This window comes from Vicugna pacos, chromosome 7, assembly GCF_048564905.1.
Source record: "Vicugna pacos chromosome 7, VicPac4, whole genome shotgun sequence".
Classification (NCBI taxonomy): Eukaryota; Metazoa; Chordata; class Mammalia; order Artiodactyla; family Camelidae; genus Vicugna; species Vicugna pacos.
This window is the reverse complement of record NC_132993.1, coordinates 84,092,926-84,112,505: the sequence shown is the minus strand read 5'-3', so window position 1 is coordinate 84,112,505 and position 19,580 is coordinate 84,092,926. Positions and strand designations below refer to the sequence as shown.

At 56.3% G+C, this 19,580-nt stretch overlaps 1 protein-coding gene across 1 annotated transcript; it reads left to right on the top strand.

The window, feature by feature from the left end:
* The first annotated feature begins 7,924 nt into the window (after nt 1-7,924).
* On the top strand, nt 7,925-18,245 carry NACAD (NAC alpha domain containing). Its single transcript, XM_072965292.1, has 8 exons — nt 7,925-8,060; nt 10,270-16,608; nt 16,771-16,883; nt 16,965-17,039; nt 17,463-17,609; nt 17,684-17,833; nt 17,940-18,062; nt 18,159-18,245. The coding sequence occupies exons 1-8, from the start codon at nt 7,994-7,996 to the stop codon at nt 18,171-18,173; spliced, it is 7,029 nt and encodes a 2,342-aa protein (XP_072821393.1). The 5' UTR covers nt 7,925-7,993; the 3' UTR covers nt 18,174-18,245.
* Nucleotides 18,246-19,580: the final 1,335 nt, after the last annotated feature.

Genomic DNA, 19,580 nt, shown 5'->3' with positions numbered 1-19,580 from the left:
ACATCCGGTAGAATTCTGGTGCCTGTCCCGCCAGCACGGTGACGGGAAGAAAAGCCCACATACAGGACATTTGCATCACCATGAGGGCACCTCATGTTGCCCTTCACACTCACACCTCCCACTTGTCCTCAGCCACCAGCGACTGCCAACCTGTACTCCCATTTCTACTTTGTCATTTCGAGAATGTTCTAGAGAGGAACCACACAGCACATTACCTTCAGAAGCTGGCTTTCTTCACAGGCACAGTTCTCTGGAGATTTCACCCAGTAGCTCCTTCCTGGTTAAACTGCTGTCAGATTGTGGTTCAGCCCTGTGTGGGGGTGTTTGTGCAAACCTAACCTTCTCATTTCTCTGGGATGAGCGCCCAGGAGCGCAGCTGCCAGATTGTATGGGATTTACGCGTCGTTTAAGAAACTGCCAAAGTGTGTTTCGGGAGGTGCTTGAGCACGCGCTGGGCTGCCACCAGCAGTGTGTGAGGAGCAGCTAGGCCCTCCGCGCGCTGGCCAGCTTGTGTTCTCACGGGCTGTTAGCAGTTCCAAAGGGTGCGGAGTGATCTCTTCACAGTTTGCATTTGCACTTGCCTAACGGCTAGGGACGCTGAGCACTTAACCTGGCTTAATTCTAGTCGTCCTGGTGGGTAGGAAGCGGTACCTCATTGTGGTTTGGATTTTCATCTCTATCATAGCTAATCTCCTCATGTGCTTATTGTCCATGACATACAATCTTTGGAGAAATACCTATTCAGATCATCTGTCCAGTTTTTAATTAGGTTGTCTTCCTGAGTTGTAGGAATTCTTTAGAAGTTCTGGAAACATGTCTCGTATCAGATTAATGATTTGCAAAGATTTTCTCCCATTTTGTGGGTTCTGTTTTCGCTTTCTTGATGGTGTCCTTTAAAACACAGACGTTCTGAATTTGGGTAGCGTCTCCCTCCCACAAGTGGGGGCTAAGCAGGAGGGAGCCCCACCGCTCGGCCACACTTGCCTGGGACTCGGCCTCAGCAGCGAGGCAGGGGGCAGGATAAGAAACGCGGAAGTCCTTCAACCCCTGGGAAGAAAGCCCTGTGCTTGGGAGTAGGGGTGCCGCTGAGGGGCCCTGTGTTTGTGGTCGCACCAGCCTGCAGTGGGTTCTCCCCCTCCCTAGGGAGGGAGCAGTCTTGATTCAAATACTATAGACTCTGCCTTCTTAGGAAATTTGCATGGATTTTCTTGAGTAGCTATTTCTTGTTGGCTCTTCAGACCATTTACAGGAGCTTTAAATGTTTCATAATTTTAACCAGTTTTACTGGGGCTTCTGGAAGTCCATCTGCCTTTTAGTTCTTTGTCTTGCCTTACTGCAGGGGTTAGAACTTCCAGTACTGTTTAAAAAAAAAAAAAAAAGAACTACTTTTGAAAAGAGCAGACATGTCTGCCTTGTTCCCAATCCTAGGAAGCATTCAGTCTTTCACTGTCAAGTATGATGTTAGCTGTAAGGTTTTTGTATATGATTTTTATCAACTTTATTTAAACTTGCTGTAAAGTTTTTTTTTAATCTGAATGTCTGTTGGATTGTGTCAAATGTTTTTTCTGTATCAATTGATAATTATATAATTTTTTTTCTTTAGTCTGTTAGTATAGTGGATTTCATTGATTTTCAAGTGTTGAACCATCCTTGCATCCGTGCATCCTTGCATATCAAATTCCACTTGGTTGTGGTGTGTAATTCTTTGAATACATGGGTGGATTTGATTTGCCAATGTTTCATTGAGTATTTTTGAGCCTAAGTTCATGGGAGATACTGGCATGTAGTGTTTGGTTTTGGTACTAACTTTGCCTGGTTTGGATATCAGGGTATTTCTTATGTCCAAAAATGAGTTAGGAAGTGTTTCTTCCTGTTTTCTGGAAGACGTTTAAAATTGATGTTGATTCTCCTTTAAATACTTGATGGAACTTCATGAAATTATCAGGGCCTGCAGATTTCTTTGGGGACGTTTTTAAGTTACAAATTCACTTTCTTTCATGGTTGTAGGACTATTCGTATTATCTATTTCATCTTGTAGATTTTAATTTTCAGGTAATTGCCCATGTCTTCAACGTTGTTGAATTTATGAGCATTTAGTTGTTTGTAGCATTCCTTTAGTGTCCTTGTAATGTCTTCAGGCTCTGTAGTGTTAGCTCTACTATTAGTCAGCATTCTCCAGAGAAATAGAACCAACAGGATCTATACAGAGACAAATGCACGCGGAGATATATTATACGAACTGGCTCATGCACTTATGGAGGCCGAGAAGTCCCACAATTTGCTGTCTGCAAGCTGGAGAACTAGGAAAGTCATAGCCAATGGTACAAATTCAGCCCAAATGCAAAGGCCTGGGAAGAGGGGAAAGGGGGTGGGTGTCACTGCTGTCAGCCCTGGAGTCCAAAGGCCTGAGAACCAAGAGCTCCAATGTTCAAGGATAGGAGGTTGACATCTCAGCTCAAGAAAAGTGAATTCACCTTTCTGCCTTTTTGTTTCTTTTGTAGATATAGATATATACTTTTATCGAAGTGTAGTCAGTTTACAATGTGTCAATTTCTGGTATACAACATAATGCTTCAGTCATACATGAACATACTTACATTTGTTTTCACATTCTTTTTCACCATAAATTACTACAAAATACTGAATATAATTCCTTGTGCTATACAGTTCCTATGCGTTTTTGTTTCTCTCTGGACCCCCAGTGGATTGGCTGATGCCGATGCGGGCAGATCTCTTTACTCCTCTACTGAACCAATCGATGCTAAGCTCTCCAAAGATGTCCTCACATACACACCCAGAAATAGCCTTTTACCAGCTGTCTGGGCATCCCTAAGCCCAGTCAAGTTGACACATAAAATTAACCATCATAAAGAGAGAAATGAGAAAAAAAAGAAAACAGACTCATAGACATAGAATACAGACTTGTGGTTGCCATGGGGGTAGGGGGTGGGAAGGGACAGACTGGGAGTTCAAAATTTGTAGATACTGACAGGCATGTGTAGAATAGATAAACAAGATTATACTGTACAGCACAGGGAAATGTATACAAGATCTTGTGGTAGCTCACAGCGAAAAAGAATGCGACAACGAATATATGTATGTTCATGTATAACTGAAAAATTGTGCTCTGCACTGGAATTTGACACAACATTGTAAAATGACTATTACTGAATAAAAAAAAAATGAACCATCATAACCCCCACTGCATACGGTCATTTGTGTCTTCTCTCTCTGTTTTTGTCTGTCTTACAATTCTACTGATTTTTCAAAGAACTATTCCTTTCTGCCTCATTGATTTCCTCTGTTGCTTTCCTGTTTTTAATTTCATTGATTTCTTTTTTTTTTTTTCTGCTCTTGACTTTGTGATTTTCTTCCTGCTTGTTTTAGTCTGTTTTGCCCTTCTGGTTTCCTGAGGTAGGTTGGTGATTGATTTGAGATCTTTCTTCCTTTCTGATGTGCTATAAATACCTCTCTCAACACTGTTTTAGCTGCAGACCACATAATTTGATATTTTGTTTTTTTATTTTTATTCAATTCTGGGTTTTAAAAAAACTTCCTGGTGTACCCCCTCCTTGACACATGGGTTATTTAGAAAGGTGTTGTTTAATTCCCAGTGTTTGGGGATTTTCTTGTCTTTCTAATGATTTCTAGTTTGAGTCCATCGTGTTCTGAGTACATACTTTGTGATTTCAGGTATTTTAAATGTGTCCTTTTTTTTTAATTAAATGAAAGATTCTTTAAATTCTATGGTGCTTTACAATTTTCAGAAGTTTCACAAACATGATTTCATACAATCCCATAATAACCTAGGGGTTTTTTTTTAAATCCCCTACCACTTTATTGCCCCCTTCCCCCAAGGTTTGATCCATCTTGAGGAATGTTCCCCACTTTAAACGTTTTTTTATTTTTTTTTTATTTTGGGGGGAGGGTGTAATTAGGTTTATTTATTTTTAATGGAGGTACTGGGGATTGAACCCAGGACCTCATGCATGCTAAGCAGGCAGGCACTCTACCACTGAGCTATGCCCTCCCCCCAGAATGTTCCCCACTTTAAAAAATGGATGTATTCTGCTGCTGTTGGGTGGCGTATCCACGTCGATTGGATGCTGTTGGTTGGCTTATGGTTTAGATCTGTGTCCATGCTGGTTTTCTGTCTAGGGGGCCTATTGGTTGTTGAGAGGAATGAGGTCAAACCTTCAGATGTAACTGTGGATTTGTCTGTTTCAACTCTATCAGTTTTACTTCCTGTATTTTAAGGCTTTGATGGTCGTTGAAAACACATTTAGGATTCTTACGCCTTCCTGGAGGATCGATCCATTATAGAATGTGTCATTTACATAATGTCCCTCTTTGTCTCTACTCATTTTCTTTGTTCTGGAGTCTACTTTGTCATATGTTAACATAGCCTCTCCTGCTTCTTTTGTTTGTTTTGTGCTTGGTTGATGTTTACATGGTATGTCTTTTTCTATTATTTCACTTCCAGCATACCTTTGTCACTGAATTTGGAGTTTCTTATAAACAGTATATAGTTCAGTCTTGTTTTTTTATCCACTCAGCCAATCTTTGCCTTTTAATTAGTGTATTTACATTTTAATATTTTATTTGTACATTTAGCCATTTACACTTAAGGTACGTAAAGTTTATTAGAGTCTGACATTTTGTTCTTTGTCTTCTGGTTTACCTCTGCTTCTTGTTCCTTTGTTTCTCTGTTCTTGCTGTCCTGTGGATAATTTAAACATTTTAAAGGACACCTTGATTTATTTATAGATGTTTTGGGCATAACGCTGGTGTAGTTAGTTTCCCTAGTGGTTGCTCTGGGTATGAAATACACACATGCTATTTGTTACAGTCTTACTGGTAGCATTTTACTGCCTTGAGTGACATGAGGAAGCTCGGCTGTCACTTCAGTCCCTTTACCTTTTGTACCTTTAAATATCATCGTAAGTGTCAGATGGTGTTAATAATTTGTTTCAATCATCACATATGCTCTAGAAAACTCAGGAGGAGAAAGATTGCCTCTTCTTCCTTCCTGATGCTCCGAGATGCCTTATTATGTCCTTTCTTTTCAAAGAACTTCTTTAGCCAGTCTTAAAGGGAAGGTCTTGCTAGTGATAAATCCCTTTAGTTTTTCTTCATCTAAGAATGGATTTCTCCTTCAGTCTTGAATGACATTTCCTTTTCTTTCAATACTTGAAAAATGCTGTGTTACTCCCTTCCGACCTCCGTGGTTTCAGATGAGAAGTCCACTGTCATTCTAATCGGTGTCCCCTTACAGGTACCATCATTTCCCTCCGATTGCTTTCACAATTTTGACTTGGTCTTTAGTGTTCCAAAGTTAAATTGTAACGTGTCCTGGGGTGGATTTCTTTTCGTTCATCCTGTTTGAAGTTTGCTCAGCTACTTGAATCTGTAAATTCTATCTTTTGCCTAATTTCGAAGTTTCTGCCATCATTTCTTTGGATGCTTTTTTCAACCCTCCTCTCCTCTCCTTCTAGAACTCCGATTACTATCCCGCAGGTTCTGGAGCCTCTGTGTAATTCTTTTTCAGTGTGTTTTCTTTTTGTTATTCAGTTGAGTCATTTCTATTGACTTGTCCTCAATCTTACTCTGTCATTCCTATCTACAAATAAGCCCATTCAGCAAGTTTTTCACTTCACTCATTGCTCTATGATTTCCATTTAGTTCTTTTTTTTTAATAAAGTCTATTTTTTTGCTGATATTTTTCATTTGTTTCAAGATAATTTGTTACTACTTCTTGAATTACTTTTATTATGGCTTTTGAAAATCCTTGTCAGATAATTCCAGCATCTTCTTCACCTCAGTGTTGGTATCAGTCAATTACTTTGTCTTATTCTAGTTGTGATGTTCCTGGTTCTCAGATTCTTCCCTTATCTTCCTAATATGCTGGGTGATTTTTTTTTCTTTTTTTATTGTATTCCTGACAGTTAGGCTATTATGGTCAAATTTTTAACTTTAGCAGGCAGTCACCCTACTTGGGTTCATCATGCTGGTCCTGGGCTACTTTCATGGCCTGTGGTTCTAATGACAGCGTAACATTCAGAGACTCAGTGGCACTGTGTTGGTCTCATGCCACTGGTCCCTGCTGGTGCTCTTGAAGGGGTGGCAGGCACTTCCTGGGCTGGACCATCCTATGCCTCTGGGTGAGAGGGAGAATCAGTATCCAGCCCTGGGGGAGGAAGAGTGCTTGAAAGCCTGCTGTGGTAGGATCCCCCTCGCCAGTGCCCCTATAACCCAGAGTCTTGGGTGGGGCTTAGGGGTTGCTGGGCACAGTGGGGAAAGAATGTGCTTCCCTTTGTCCCTTGTCAGGAGGCTTCCCATGATCTTTGTGCCAGTTCTGCCTGAATCCCTAGGTTGTCACGGACTCCCGTTCCATGTGGAGACAAATATGCCCATCTGGTCCTCTTCTGTGTAGTAACCGGGGGTCAGGAAATGCTGAGTCTGGGGCCCCTTCTGCTGGGTAGGCTGCTCTGCTGTTCTTCCAGGACTGAGGTCCCTCACCAGCTCACCTTCTTTCATCTTTGAGAGTTCTATTTTGGTGGTCTCTTATTTCCTGCATTTCTGTTGGATTCGTCAGGAGGACCAGAGAAACAAGCCTGTGCCGTCTTGTCCAGGCTGGAAGCCTCTCAGGCCCTAATGAAAGGCTTTTGGTTTCTGGAAAGTCAATAGCGTTGGCCAGATGGTAGGTGGTTGGCAGAGCAATGGGAGTTATGAAGGACTCAGCTAAGGTGACGGGAGAGGGGCCATAGGAGGAGGCAACTTAGAAATTCTTGGGAGGTGAGAATGAAGGTAGGTGAGGAGGAAAGGAAGAAGAGGAGCTCCCCACCAGTGGGATAGAAGGGCAGATTTCCAGAGACTGAGAGGGATGCAAGATGGTGGATCTGGTGCCTGGTGCAGTGGGGAGATGCCCAGCAGGCAGCCCCTGGCTCCAGGGGCTCCGGGGTAGAAGCCAGCAGAAGACTGAGGACGGAGGAGACTCCCCTACAACAATGGCTGCTCTGATTGCCTGCCCCCGCCCCCGTCTAGCTCTGGGGTGGTGACAATGTTCATCTGTCTCCCGGAGCCTGGCACAGGGCGGGTGCTCGGTGAATCTGAGCGCAGGAGGGCCTGTATGGAAGCAAGGGCATATCTCAGGAAGGACCCGGGAGGGCTTGAGTCCTTAGGGGTGTGGCGGGGTGGCTGCCAAGAATGAAGGAAGGTGTGTTTCTCCATCTTCCTTCCACTGCCCTAGGGCTGAGGGGTGGGACAGTGCTGAGCTGCTGCGGGGAGCCCCAGGGACCAGTCCGCCTGGAGATCTGCTGGGGCTGCCTTTCCTGCTGCGCCTCCCGCCAGCCAGCTCTGGTTGCCATGGAGCCTGGAGGCGGTTGCCACGGAGACCGACGTGCGAGGACCAGCCAATCAGTGCGGAGCTGCTGTGCCAGCTCACCTCTTGGATGGAGGCACCAGGCTGGGCGGGGGACCCCGACCCTGGCACTGAGAGCCGGGAGTTTGAGCCGGGGGACTGCGTCACTGCCTCCCCCAAAGCGCCCTGGCCCCCCCCACCCAGAACCTCCGACCACACCCCTCCCCCGGCCCTGCACCCAGAATTCTGGCAACCCTCCTCCTTTTCCCAACTGGGCTGGGGGGTGAGGCCTCCGGCTGGGCCTGAACCTGTCCCCTGTTGGGGGGGGGAGGGAGGAGCGCTGCGGGAAAGGCGGGGCCGTGCACGCGGGAGGAGGGTGCAGTCGGGGTAGGGTATGGGGAGGCAGCGAAGCCTGGTCATCCCCTCCGCCCGCACCCCCGCCCCCCGCCCTCGCGCACCGCAGTGCCTGGCGCGCCCGCGCACGCTCACTCCGGGCGCCGGGCGGGCGGGGCGGCTCTGACGTCACCCGCCGACACCCCCGTCAACCCCGGCCGAGGGGCGGTGGCCGCGCAGGCTCCGCGGGACGGCCTCACGGACAGACAGGGGACGGAGGCACGGGCGCACGGCCAGGCCATGCCCGGGGAAGCTGCCCGCGCCGAGCTGCTGCTGCCGGAGGCGGGTGGGCCGGGGCCCCGCACAGGTGAGGCCGCGGGGCTCCCCTGCCTGCGTGTATCTCCACCGCCCCTCTCTCGTCCCCGTCCCTGTCCCCTCTCCACCCTTCTCTCTCTCAGTCCCTGTATCATCTCCATCCCCGTTCCCTCTCTGTGAACCACTCTCCTCCCCGTTCTCTCTACGTCCCTCTCTCTCTCGCTCCCTGTCCTTCTCCAGCCCTCTGCCTTCTCCAGCCCTCGCCCCACCTCGCCGTCCCCTTCTTTCCTTTGCCCCTCTGTACACCTGAATCCTGGCCCACCTCTGACCCCACTCAGGACTGCGGGAAAGGGTGGGGTGGAGCAGGGATGTCCTCCAGGAGCCAGAAGCGACTGGGGGTTCTGGGAGTGTCCCGGGACTCTGTGTGCTCCAAGCTTTCCTGGGCTGGGTCCCCCACCACAACCCTGCCCCGCCCCGCATCTTCCCATTGTCTGAGCAGAGCAGCGGGCCTGGAGGGCCCATCAGCTCTGGAGTAGAGGTTGTGAGTTGTCAACTGCATCCTGGTCACTAGGGATGCACAGAGCAGGGAGCCTGTCTCCCAGATGCCTGAGAACCCCCTCGGGGCTGGTGACTGGTCCTGGCTCAGGAGGGAGGAGCAGGACTCGAACGGGAGCCTGGGGAAGCCAGAGGTGCCGGTTGGGGTCTGGGAGGTGGGAGGCCCTGGGGGAGCACGGCCTGAGGACCAGTGGCCCTGGAGTGCAGACTCGCGAATCCTCGGAGAGGCTAAGTCAGCAAGTCCGTGGACGCTGAAGGGATCTGTCTGGGCCTGGGAAGACCAGCCAGGATGGGCCGACCGGAGGTCAGCCATGTGTGGCTCTGGGAGGGCCAAGGGCACCTTGCTGTAGGTGAGCAGTCACCTGGGGATGAAACCAGCGCTGGGTCCAGGGGTCGTAATAAAGAGGGTCGGGGCTGGGACTCCCCAGACCCAGACACTCAGCTGATTCTGCTTGGACTGTTTGATGACCTTGAATGAGTCACAAAAACCCTTGACCTCTGGCTTCCCTTCCTCTGTCCCCTTAGCCCAGCTCCACCCTCCACCTGCCTCTGGGCCCTGGAGTCCAGTGCCAAGAGCCCGGTCTCCAGCACCCAGCCCCTCCAGCCACACCCACCTCTAGGGGTTAGGTGTTCATCACACCCCAGTGAACCCAAAGGACCCCCTTCTCAGGACTCTCTGGCCATGCCAGCACCCTAGCAGTGTGGCCCAAGGGTTCTGCTACTACTGCAGCAGATAGGCAGCCTGGGGAGGGGGCTGTCCCTTCATAAGCTTCGCCCCGAATCCTGGCAGATACTTCGCGTTGCAGGCAGAAAGCTGAGGCACGGATGTGCTTGTGGGTGGTCATGGGGGCAGGAACCCTCCAGAGAACATGGCTGGGGCCTGGGCAGCCCCTGTCCACTGCCAGGGGACCCACTCAAATGTTCCTGGCAGAGGGAGCCAGCCCCGCCAGACCTGTGTGGTGACTGTCACTGTGCACCGTGGAGACTCAGCTAGATGCTCTCATGACCCCCAGAGCCCACAGCCCCCTACAGCTGAATGCAGGGCAGGGCGGGGCCCTCTCTGTGCTCCCCCGGATGGCCAGCAGCACTGCCAGCATGGCCCCCTGGCCCCAGGCTGAGCTGGGACACCCTGCCTGAGGACAGGCATGCCATGGCCCCTGCCTCCCCTCCTCCGTGTGCCAGCGCTGTGAACAGGGTGGGGCGGAGCCCAGTGAGACCCTGGCAGGTTAGCCTCGGGTACAGGCAGCAAGGAAAGGAGAGAGATGAGGCAGAGAGGCAAGACCTCCACTTCACAGCAGGCGTAAGACCTGGAATGTTCCAGAGCTGAGCAGAGAGCAGGCCTGCTCCCTGGGGACTCGCTGACCTGGGAGGTCATGAGAAGGCCGACAAGCCTGGCGAGGAGGCATAGATTACGTGCAGGGAGGCAGCACGCCAGTGTCCGAGGAGACAGGAGCTGGTCTCATCTTCACCGAGCATCTCAGAGAAAAGCCAGACCCCAAGCTGCTCACTGTGGTCAGAACTCTTGGAAATCCTCCCCCAGGAGCAGCAATTCCCTTTCCCTCTCCTGTCCTCTCCTTTCAGCCAACACCCACCCCCATGGGGCCCCAGCCCGGTCTCAACTCCCATCTGAGGGAGGAATGGCTGCGGCCTGGGAGCTGATTCTCAGGGAAGATGCAGGCTCATCTCACACCCTTGTCTCTCCACAGATCCGTCCTGCGATGCGGCTGAGGCTACCACCCCGAGAGGGGACGGGCTGGAGCACTGTGCCCTGACCCCTGGGCCCAGCGCCCTGGCCCTCACGTTCCTGCCCAGCAAACCGGGTGCCCGGCCCCCGCCCGAGGGAGCCAGCTGGGATGCGGGGCCGGGCCGGGCCCCCTCGGCCTGGGCGGCCCCAGCAGAGGGCGGCCCCAGCCCAGGGTCCCCTGAGGTTCGATCCCCGGAAGGTCCTCTCCCAGCGTCCCTGGAGCCCCGGATTGTGATGGGCGAGGAGACGTGTCGGGCGCCCCCACTGCCCAGGGCAACCCTGCCAGAGCTCAGGGACTGCGAGGGTGGGCACGCCAGCCTGAACCCACCCCCCGAGTTGTGTTCTCAGGGTGACCCTCCTGTGCCTTTCCCCGCCCCAGACTCTGATTCCTTCTTCACACCTCCTTCCACCCCCACCGAGACAGCCTCTACCCTGCTCCCTGGCCCCGGGCCCCGCAGGGACAGCAGGGACATCCGGGATGCCCAGGCTGAGCTGGGGGACTCGCCGCCAGCCTCACCCTCAGGCTCCTACGTCACGGCGGACGGGGACAGCTGGGCCTCGTCCCCATCCTGTTCCCTGAGCCTGAAGGCCCTGGCTGAAGGGCTGGATGTGCCCTCGGGCTGGGGCTTCTCCCCACCGGGGTCCATGGTGGACGAGAGGGAGCCGCCCCTGCCTGAGCCCCTGGACACATCTTCAGAGTCCAGCCTCTCGGAGGACAGCAGTTCTTCCTGGGGCCAGGAGGGCCACTTTTTTGAGCTGGACTTCCTGGCCAACGACCCAATGATCCCTGCTTCCCTCCTGCCCTTCCAGGGCAGCCTGATCTTCCAGGTGGAGGCCGTGGAGGTGACGCCGCTGCCCCCTGAGGTGGAGGAGGAGGAGGAGCAGGAGGAGGAGCAGGAGGAGGGCGAGGCGGCCCCCGCCCCCAGAGGGGACCTGGCCGGGGAGGGCGAGGACGACAGCACGTTTGCCTCCTCCCTGCAGTCGCTGTCCGACCTCTCCATCACCGAGGGCATGGATGAGGCCTTCGCCTTCCGGGATGACACCTCGGCTGCCTCCTCGGACCCCGACTCGGCCTCCTACGCAGGGGCTGATGATGAGAGGCTATACAGCGGGGAGCCCCATGCACAGCCCGCCGCCCTGCTCCAAGGCAGCCTTGGTGAGGCCACCACCTGGGGCCTGGAGGCCACTTCTGGGCTGTCCGAGGGGGAAACCAGTCGCGCTGCCAAGAGGCAGGAAACCAACTCCGAAATAACTTGGCTGGGTCCCACTTCAGGCCAGACGTCCACTGCTGCTGTGGCCCCTCACGCCCTGCAGGAAGCCCCAGGTTTCGCTGGGGCGACCGCTCACACCTGGGATGAAGAGGCAGACTCCACGACAGGACCAGCACCTGTTGCCGCGATCACGCCTCAGCACCCGCAGAACGGAGACAGCGCTGCATTAGGCCCAGAGCCCTGGACTTCTAAGGGAGAGGCAGACCTCAGCTCTCTGCAAAACCTGAAGAAAGAAGCAGGCCACGGGTTTGCCACTGCAGCCAGCTCTGAGACTCAGCAGGAAGAAGTGGACCTGACGGCATTCCTGCCCCTGCAAGATGCAGCCCTCCCCTCTGGCCATGGATCTGCCTCCGAGGCCAGTCCTGAACCCCAGTCAGAAGAAATGGACATGACAGCATCCCTGCCCCTGAAGGTTGCAGCCTTCCCGTCGGCCCAGGAATCTGCCCCCGAGGCCAGTCCTGAACCCCAGACAGTAGACGTGGACATGACAGCATCCCTGCCCCCGAAGGATGCAGCCCTCCCCTTGGTCCAGGGGTCTGCCTCCGAGGCCAGTCCTGAACCCCAGCCAGAAGAAGTGGACCTGATGGCATCCTTGCCCCTGCAAGATGCAGCCTTCCCCTCAGTCCTGGGATCTGCCTCTGAGGCCAGTCCTGAACCCCAGCCAGAAGAAGTGGACATGACAACATCCCTGCCCCTGAAGGATGCAGCCTTCCCTTCGGCCCAGGAATCTGCCCCCGAGGCCAGTCCTGAACCCCAGACAGTAGACGTGGACATGACAGCATCCCTGCCCCCAAAGGATACAGCCCTCCCCTTGGTCCAGGGGTCTGCCTCCGAGGCCAGTCCTGAACCCCAGCCAGAAGAAGTGGACCTGATGGCATCCTTGCCCCTGCAAGATGCAGCCTTCCCCACAGTCCTGGGATCTGCCTCTGAGGCCAGTCCTGAACCCCTGCCAGAAGAAGTGGACATGACAGCATCCCTGCCCCTGAAGGATGCAGCCTTCCCTTCGGCCCAGGAATCTGCCCCCAAGGCCAGTCCTGAACCCCAGACAGTAGACGTGGACATGACAGCATCCCTGCCCCCGAATGATACAGCCCTCCCCTTGGTCCAGGGGTCTGCCTCCGAGGCCAGTCCTGAGCCCCAGCCAGAAGAAGTGGACCTGATGGCATCCTTGCCCCTGCAAGATTCAGCCTTCCCCTCAGTCCTGGGATCTGCCTCTGAGGCCAGTCCTGAGCCCCAGCCAGAAGAAGTGGACATGACAGCATCCCTGCCCCCGAAGGATGCAGCCCTCCCCTTGGTCCAGGGATCTGCCTCCGAGGCCAGTCCTGAACCCCAGCCAGAAGAAGTGGACCTGATGGTATCCTTGCCCCTGCAGGATGCAGCCTTCCCCTCAGTCCTGGGATCTGCTTCTGAGGCCAGTCCTGAACCCCAGCCAGAAGAAATGGACATGACAGCATCCCTGCCCCTGAAGGTTGCAGCCTTCCCTTCAGCCCAGGAATCTGCCTCAGAGGCCAGTCCTGAACCCCAGGCAGTAGAAGTGGACATGACAGCATCCCTGCTCCTGAAGGATGCAGCTCTCCCCTTGGTGCAGGGATCTGCCTCTGAGGCCAGTCCTGAACGCCAGCCAGAAGAAATGGACCTGATGGCATCCCCACCCTTGAAGGATGCAGCCTTTCCTTCAGGCCAGGAATTTGCTGTCAAGGCTAGTCCTGAACCCCAGCCAGAAGAAATGGACATGACAACATCCCTAGGCCTGAAGGATGCAGCCCTCCCCTTGATCCAGGGATCTGCCTCCGAGGCCAGTCCTGAACCCCAGCCAGAAGAAATGGACATGATGGCATCCCTGCCCCTGCAGGATGCAGCCTTCCTCTCAGTCCTGGGATCTGCCTCTGAGGCCAGTCCTGAACCCCAGCCAGAAGAAATGGACATGACAGCATCCCTGCCCCTGAAGGTTGCAGCCTTCCCTTCAGCCCAGGAATCTGCCTCCGAGGCCAGTCCTGAACCCCAGACAGTAGACGTGGACATGACAGCATCCCTGCCCTCGAAGGATGCAGCCCTCCCCTTGGTCCAGGGGTCTGCCTCCGAGGCCAGTCCTGAACCCCAGCCAGAAGAAGTGGACCTGATGGCATCCCTGCCCCTGAAGGATGCAGCCCTCCCTTCGGCCCAGGAATCTGCTTCTGAGGCCAGTCCTGAACCCCAGCCAGAAGAAGTGGACATGAGAGCATCCCTGCCCCTGAAGGATGCAGCCCTCCCTTCAGCCCAGGAATCTGCCTCCGAGGCCAGTCCTGAACCCCAGGCAGTAGAAGTGGACATGACAGCATCCCTGCCCCTGAAGGTTGCAGCCCTCCCTTCAGCCCAGGAATCTGCCTCCGAGGCCAGTCCTGAACCCCAGGCAGTGGAAGTGGACATGACAGCATCCCTGCCCCCGAAGGATGCAGCCCTCCCCTTGGTCCAGGGATCTGCCTCTGAGGCCAGTCCTGAACCCCAGCCACAAGAAATGGAATTGACGGCATGCCTGCCCCTGAAGGATGCTGCCCTCCCCTTGGTCCAGCGATCTGCCTCTGAGGCCAGTCCTGAACCCCAGCCAGAAGAAATAGACCTGATGGCATCCCCACCCTTGAAGGATGCAGCCTTCCCTTCAGCCCAGGAATCTGCCTCCGAGGCCAGTCCTGAACCCCAGGCAGTAGAAGTGGACCTGACAGCATCGCTGCCCCCGAAGGATGCAGCCCTCCCCTTGGTCCAAGGATCTGCCTCTGAGGCCAGTCCTGAACCCCAGCCAGAAGTAATGGACATGACGGCATCCCCACACTTGAAGGATGCAGCCTTCCCTTCAGGCCAGGAATCTGCCTCCGAGGCCAGTCCTGAACCCCAGGCAGTAGAAGTGGACATGATAGCATCCCTGCCCCTGAAGGATGCATCCCTCCCCTTGATCCAGGGATCTGCCCCCGAGGCCAGTCCTGAACCCCAGCCAGAAGAAGTGGACCTGACAGCATCTCTGCCCCCGAGGGATGCAGCCCTCCCCTTGGTCCAGGAATCTGCCTCCGAGGCCAGTCCTGAACCCCAGGCAGAAGAAGTGGACCTGATGGCATCCTTGCCCCTGCAGGATGCAGCCTTCCCCTCAGTCCTGGGATCTGCCTCTGAGGCCAGTCCTGAACCCCAGCCAGAAGAAGTGGACCTGATGGCATCCCTGCCCCTGAAGGACACAGCCTTCCCTTCAGGCCAGGAATCTGCCTCTGAGGCCAGCCCTGAACCCCAGGCAGTAGAAGTGGACATGACAGCATCCCTCACCCTGAAGGATGCAACTCTCCCTTCGGTCCAGGAATCTGCCTCCGAGGCCAGTCCTGAACCCCAGCCAGTGGAAGAGGACATGACAGCATCTCTGCCCCTGCAGGATGCAGTCCTCTCCTCTGGCCAAGGATCTGCCTCTGAGTCCAGTCCCGAACCCCAGCGAGAAGTGGACCTGATGGCATCCCTGAAGGGTGCAGGCCTCCCCTCGGTCCAGGGATCTGCCTCCGAGGTCAGTCCTGAACCCCAGCCAGAAGAAATGGACCTGACAGCATCCCTGTCCCTGCAAGATGCAGCCCTCCCCTCTGGCCAAGGATCTGCTTCTGAGGCCAGTCCTGAACCCCAGGCAGTAGAAGTGGACCTGATGGCATCCCTGCCCCTGCAGGATGCAGCCCTCCCCTCTGACCAAGGATCTGCCTCTGAGGCCAGTCCTGAACCCCAGCCAGAAGAAATGGACATGATGGCATCCCTGTCCCTAAAAGATACAGCCCTCCCCTCGGTCCAGGGATCTGTATCCAAGGCCAGCCCTCAGGCCCTGCAGACTGATGAAGGCTGCACCTCAAGGAGCAAGCCTACGGTCACCACAGCCCAGCAGAAAGGAGGCAAGACCTTGGGACCGAGGCCAGAGTCTGAGGGAAAGGACCCGGACCACACGGGAGACCCAGACTCTCTGGTCCTGGATCAGCCCCATCTGGATGGCCAGGAGCCAGCTGCAGACGGTCGGACACCCCGGGCCTCACAGGGAGATGCAGGCCCCTCCAAGCCTGCCACAGAGACCCCGGACACCTCTGAGCCTGCTGTGGAGACCCCAGATCCCTCAGAGCGTATCTCTACTGGGGAGGAAGCAGCCAAGGGTCTTTTGACACCTGAGCGGAGAACCTGTCCTGATGCCCGTGCGCATGGAGGTGATGGAGCTGAGCCCAGCTCACTCCCAGAGGAGGCCCTAGGGGCTGAGGACCAAGGGAGTGGAGTCCTAGAGCCAGTGCCCCAGGATGCTGGGAGCAGCGGCCCAGAGGCCTGTCCTGCCACCTGCCTGGAGGTCAGCCAGGTGTGGCCCCCAAGCCCGGTGGAGGAGGGAAGGGCCACTCCCATAGCTGTGGCTTCAGAGTCTGGGATGGGCTCCTGTTCAGAATCTCCATCGAGGGCTGTGCCCAGGCTGGGAAGAAGCCGCCCCAAACATTCTGCCCCGACATCTCCAGCGCCCTCGAGGCGGCTAGCGCGCGTGCCGGGCCCGGACAGTGGAGAGCAAGCACAGGCAGCACCTGGAGTTCTTGGCCCCTCTGCACCGCAGTCCCCAGGAAGCCCCGCTGCGGGCCTGTCCAGTACACCCCAAGACCAGAATCTGGGCCCTGAGCCCGTTGCTCTTGGTGTCCCCGTGGAGACCGTCCCACTGGCTGCAGCACCCCCTGCCCCCAGCCCTTGCCAGGGCCCCCGGGAAGCCTTGGTAGAGGGCGAGGAGCCCCTGGGCTCTCCAGGCCGCAAGCCACACCGGGCAAGAGCCCAGCGGGCGGTGGCTGCCTTCTCAGGGACCACGAACCCCTCTGGGGCCGGGCAAGTCAGCCTCCCGCCCCACTCTCCCCTCCTCGGCCCCAAGGCGGCCCCCCCTGGGGGCACCCATGCCAAAGACCCGGCCTCGAGGACCTCGCCCCCCTGCCAAGTGCCTCCTGGCTCTGCGCCCCGGAGCCCAGCCGGCCCTCGAGGGCTCCCAGCTGCCGAGCAGCAGGATGACCAGGACAGTTTGGAAGAAGGTGAGGGGGATCCAAGCTGGAGCACTGTCCTGAGCCAGAGACCAGAGGTGGCAGGTGGGCGGGCGGGCAGGGACCCCACTCCATGGTGCAGTCAGCGCTGCTTCCCCCGCCCGGCCCCCATCCAGAAGGTGGAGGCCATCCTCACCCCACCCCTGTCCTCAGACTCACCACGGGCTCCCGGCTCCGGCCAGCACTCGGACAGCCACGGGGAGTCGTCAGCTGAGCTGGAGGAGCAGGACCTCTCAGGACCGCAGACCTCGCAGTGCCCAGCCCAGGTGCCTGAGGAATTGGGGAAGTGCTCCCCTGGGAGGGCTCCACATCCCGCCCTCAGGTGCTCAGACCCCCCTCTTCCTCAGGCCCCAGCAGGTGGCGGGAGCGAGGAGACCGTCGCCAAAGCCAAACAGAGTCGCAGTGAGAAGAAGGCCCGAAAGGTGGGCTAGGGGCCCGGCTGGGACCCTGCTCCCTCTGGGAGGGACCAGGCTGGCCAGACAACCCCACCCAGCCCAGGACTGGTGCTGGGGGCATAAGGGGATGCCCTCGCACCCCACGGCTAACGAATCCCATCAGTGGGGGCCCTTGGGTAAATGCAGTACCTGGACACCTTGTGAAGTAACTGGGGCTGGGATGTCAGCTGAGGTGTTCCCCCCACCCCCAGCCTGAGTCCAACGGCCTATTGTGCACACAGGGGTAGGGGAGCCAGCTGGGAGGACCCATGGAGGGCCCCCGGGAGTCAGTGGCAGAGCCCTTGTCCCCCTGGCAGCGTGCCACCTCCCCCTGGGCCTGCTCCTCCCTCCTCTGCCCCCGACTGGGGCCCCTGGGGCCGATGCCCCAGCCTGAGACCACTGTGCCCCCAGGCGATGTCCAAGCTGGGCTTACGACAGATCCAGGGGGTCACCAGGATCACCATCCAGAAGTCCAAGAACATCCTCTTTGTCATCGCCAAGCCGGACGTCTTTAAGAGCCCAGCCTCAGACACCTACGTGGTCTTTGGCGAGGCCAAGGTCTGATGGGCCGTGGGCGTGGGGGTGGGAGCCTTGGGAAGGGGCTCCGCTGACAGCTGCTCCCTGTGCTGCAGATCGAGGACCTGTCCCAGCAAGTGCACAGAGCTGCTGCTGAGAAGTTCAAGGTGCCCTCGGAGCCCTCTGCCCTGGTCCCTGAGTCAGCACCTGGGCCGAGGGTGAGGCCGGAGTGCGAGGAGGGCGAGGAGGAGGAGGAGGACGAGGAGGTGAGGCCCAGCCTTGTGAAGGGGGCAGCTTTGCCCGAGGGCATCTCGGGGGCCTCTGCCTGGGGGAGGGGACCACTCCCACACATCCCTGCTTGCCCCGTTCCAGGTGGATGAGGCAGGGCTGGAGCTCCGGGACATTGAGCTGGTGATGGCACAGGCCAACGTGTCAAGGGCCAAGGCCGTGCGGGCCCTGAGAGACAACCAGAGCGACATCGTCAACGCCATCATGGTGAGTGGCCAGGCCCCTTCACAGACGCGCTGCCCGGCTGCTGGCTCTGCTGGGGCCCCTCCCCAAAATGACCCTCTCTTTCTGCATTTCCTGCAGGAGCTGACAATGTAGCCGCTGACCAGTGACTTGGCTCCATCCCTGCCCCCTAACTCTGCTGCTCAATAAATGGGTGTTCCCTCATCGCCTCTCTGCTCCTCCAACTGCTCCCCAGGCGTAGGCTCTGGCTAAATGGATTTGAGGTGGCATGAAGATGCTTCCTGAAGCCATGCAGGCCCCTAAGAGGGTGGTGGTCCTTCCCTGTGTCCCAGAAGATGGTGGTCCATCCCCCCTGTCCCAGAGGGTGGCGGTACATCCCCTGCGTCCCAGGGCACTTGACTCGCCCAAAGACTGCAGGCAGTCCAGTCACCTGGCTGTGACCCAAGGCATGGCCCTGGGAACTGTAGTTTCCAGAAGGAACTCCCAAGACACAGGGGCTTAGGAAGTTTCTACAGGGGCACCTGAGCCAGGGGAGGTACAAGAAGGCAGTGTTTGCTCAGGGCGTCAGCAGTTAATCCCCCAAAGTTCTTGGCCCCTCACTGCAGCCTGGTTCTAAGAGTCACCATCCTCTCCATGTCCTCTCCTCTCTTCTACAAAGTCCAGGGACCTGCAGGGTGAGGACCACATCCCAGGAAAGAAGAGGGAGACCAGGAGTGGGAGGTCACGTGCAGATGGAGGCCCTGGAGAGGAGCATTCCTGACCATGCACAAGCGCGCTGTGGGCTATAGGGGGCTGGCCTCTGGACTAGATGGCACCTTTAGCTGTCCCAGATGCTTCCAGGGCAGGCCGATGTGCACACACGTCTGGAGATCTACCGACTGTCTCCCTTACCGTCACCTGGCCTGGGCCCACAAACAGCTTCTGGACAGCCAGGGCCAGAGCAAACTGTGGGACCCCACCTCATGTCCTGACCTGCCCCTTGTCAGGAGGGACCCTAAGGGACTGCAGACCCCTGCCTGGTTCCCACACGGCTGTGCCGCGAGCCCACGCCCCTGCCCTCCCTCCCAGAGGCTCAAATGCCCACCCCGCTGAGCGCAGGGCTTCCGGCTCACGCAGTCAGGGGGCTTGCAGGCGGAGGTGTATTCTGGGTGAGGAGGCTGTCCCAGACACAGGCCTTCTCGTGCCTGTACTGCAGATCCCCAGGCCCCAGCCTCCAACCCAGTGCCCTGCCCTGGGGTCACCCGCACTGCCTCCCTGCATCCCAAGGGCAGTAGGTGCCACGCCTGGTGGGGTGGCCAAGGCCAAGGAGCTTGAAGGGGAGGGCACAGTTCCCCCAGCAGCCTCCCTGATGACCTGGGGCCCCAGGCTCCCAGGTGACACACTCTCAGGGTGGGGATGGCACTTCTGGTGAAGGGGTGGTATACGGGGTCGCTATGGAGACCACCACTTTGGGGATGAGGCCTGGGAACAGGGGCCTTGGGCAAGGGGCTAGAGGACAGCCAGCGCCCCTCAGAGAGCCCGGTGCCCAGCTCCCAACAGCAA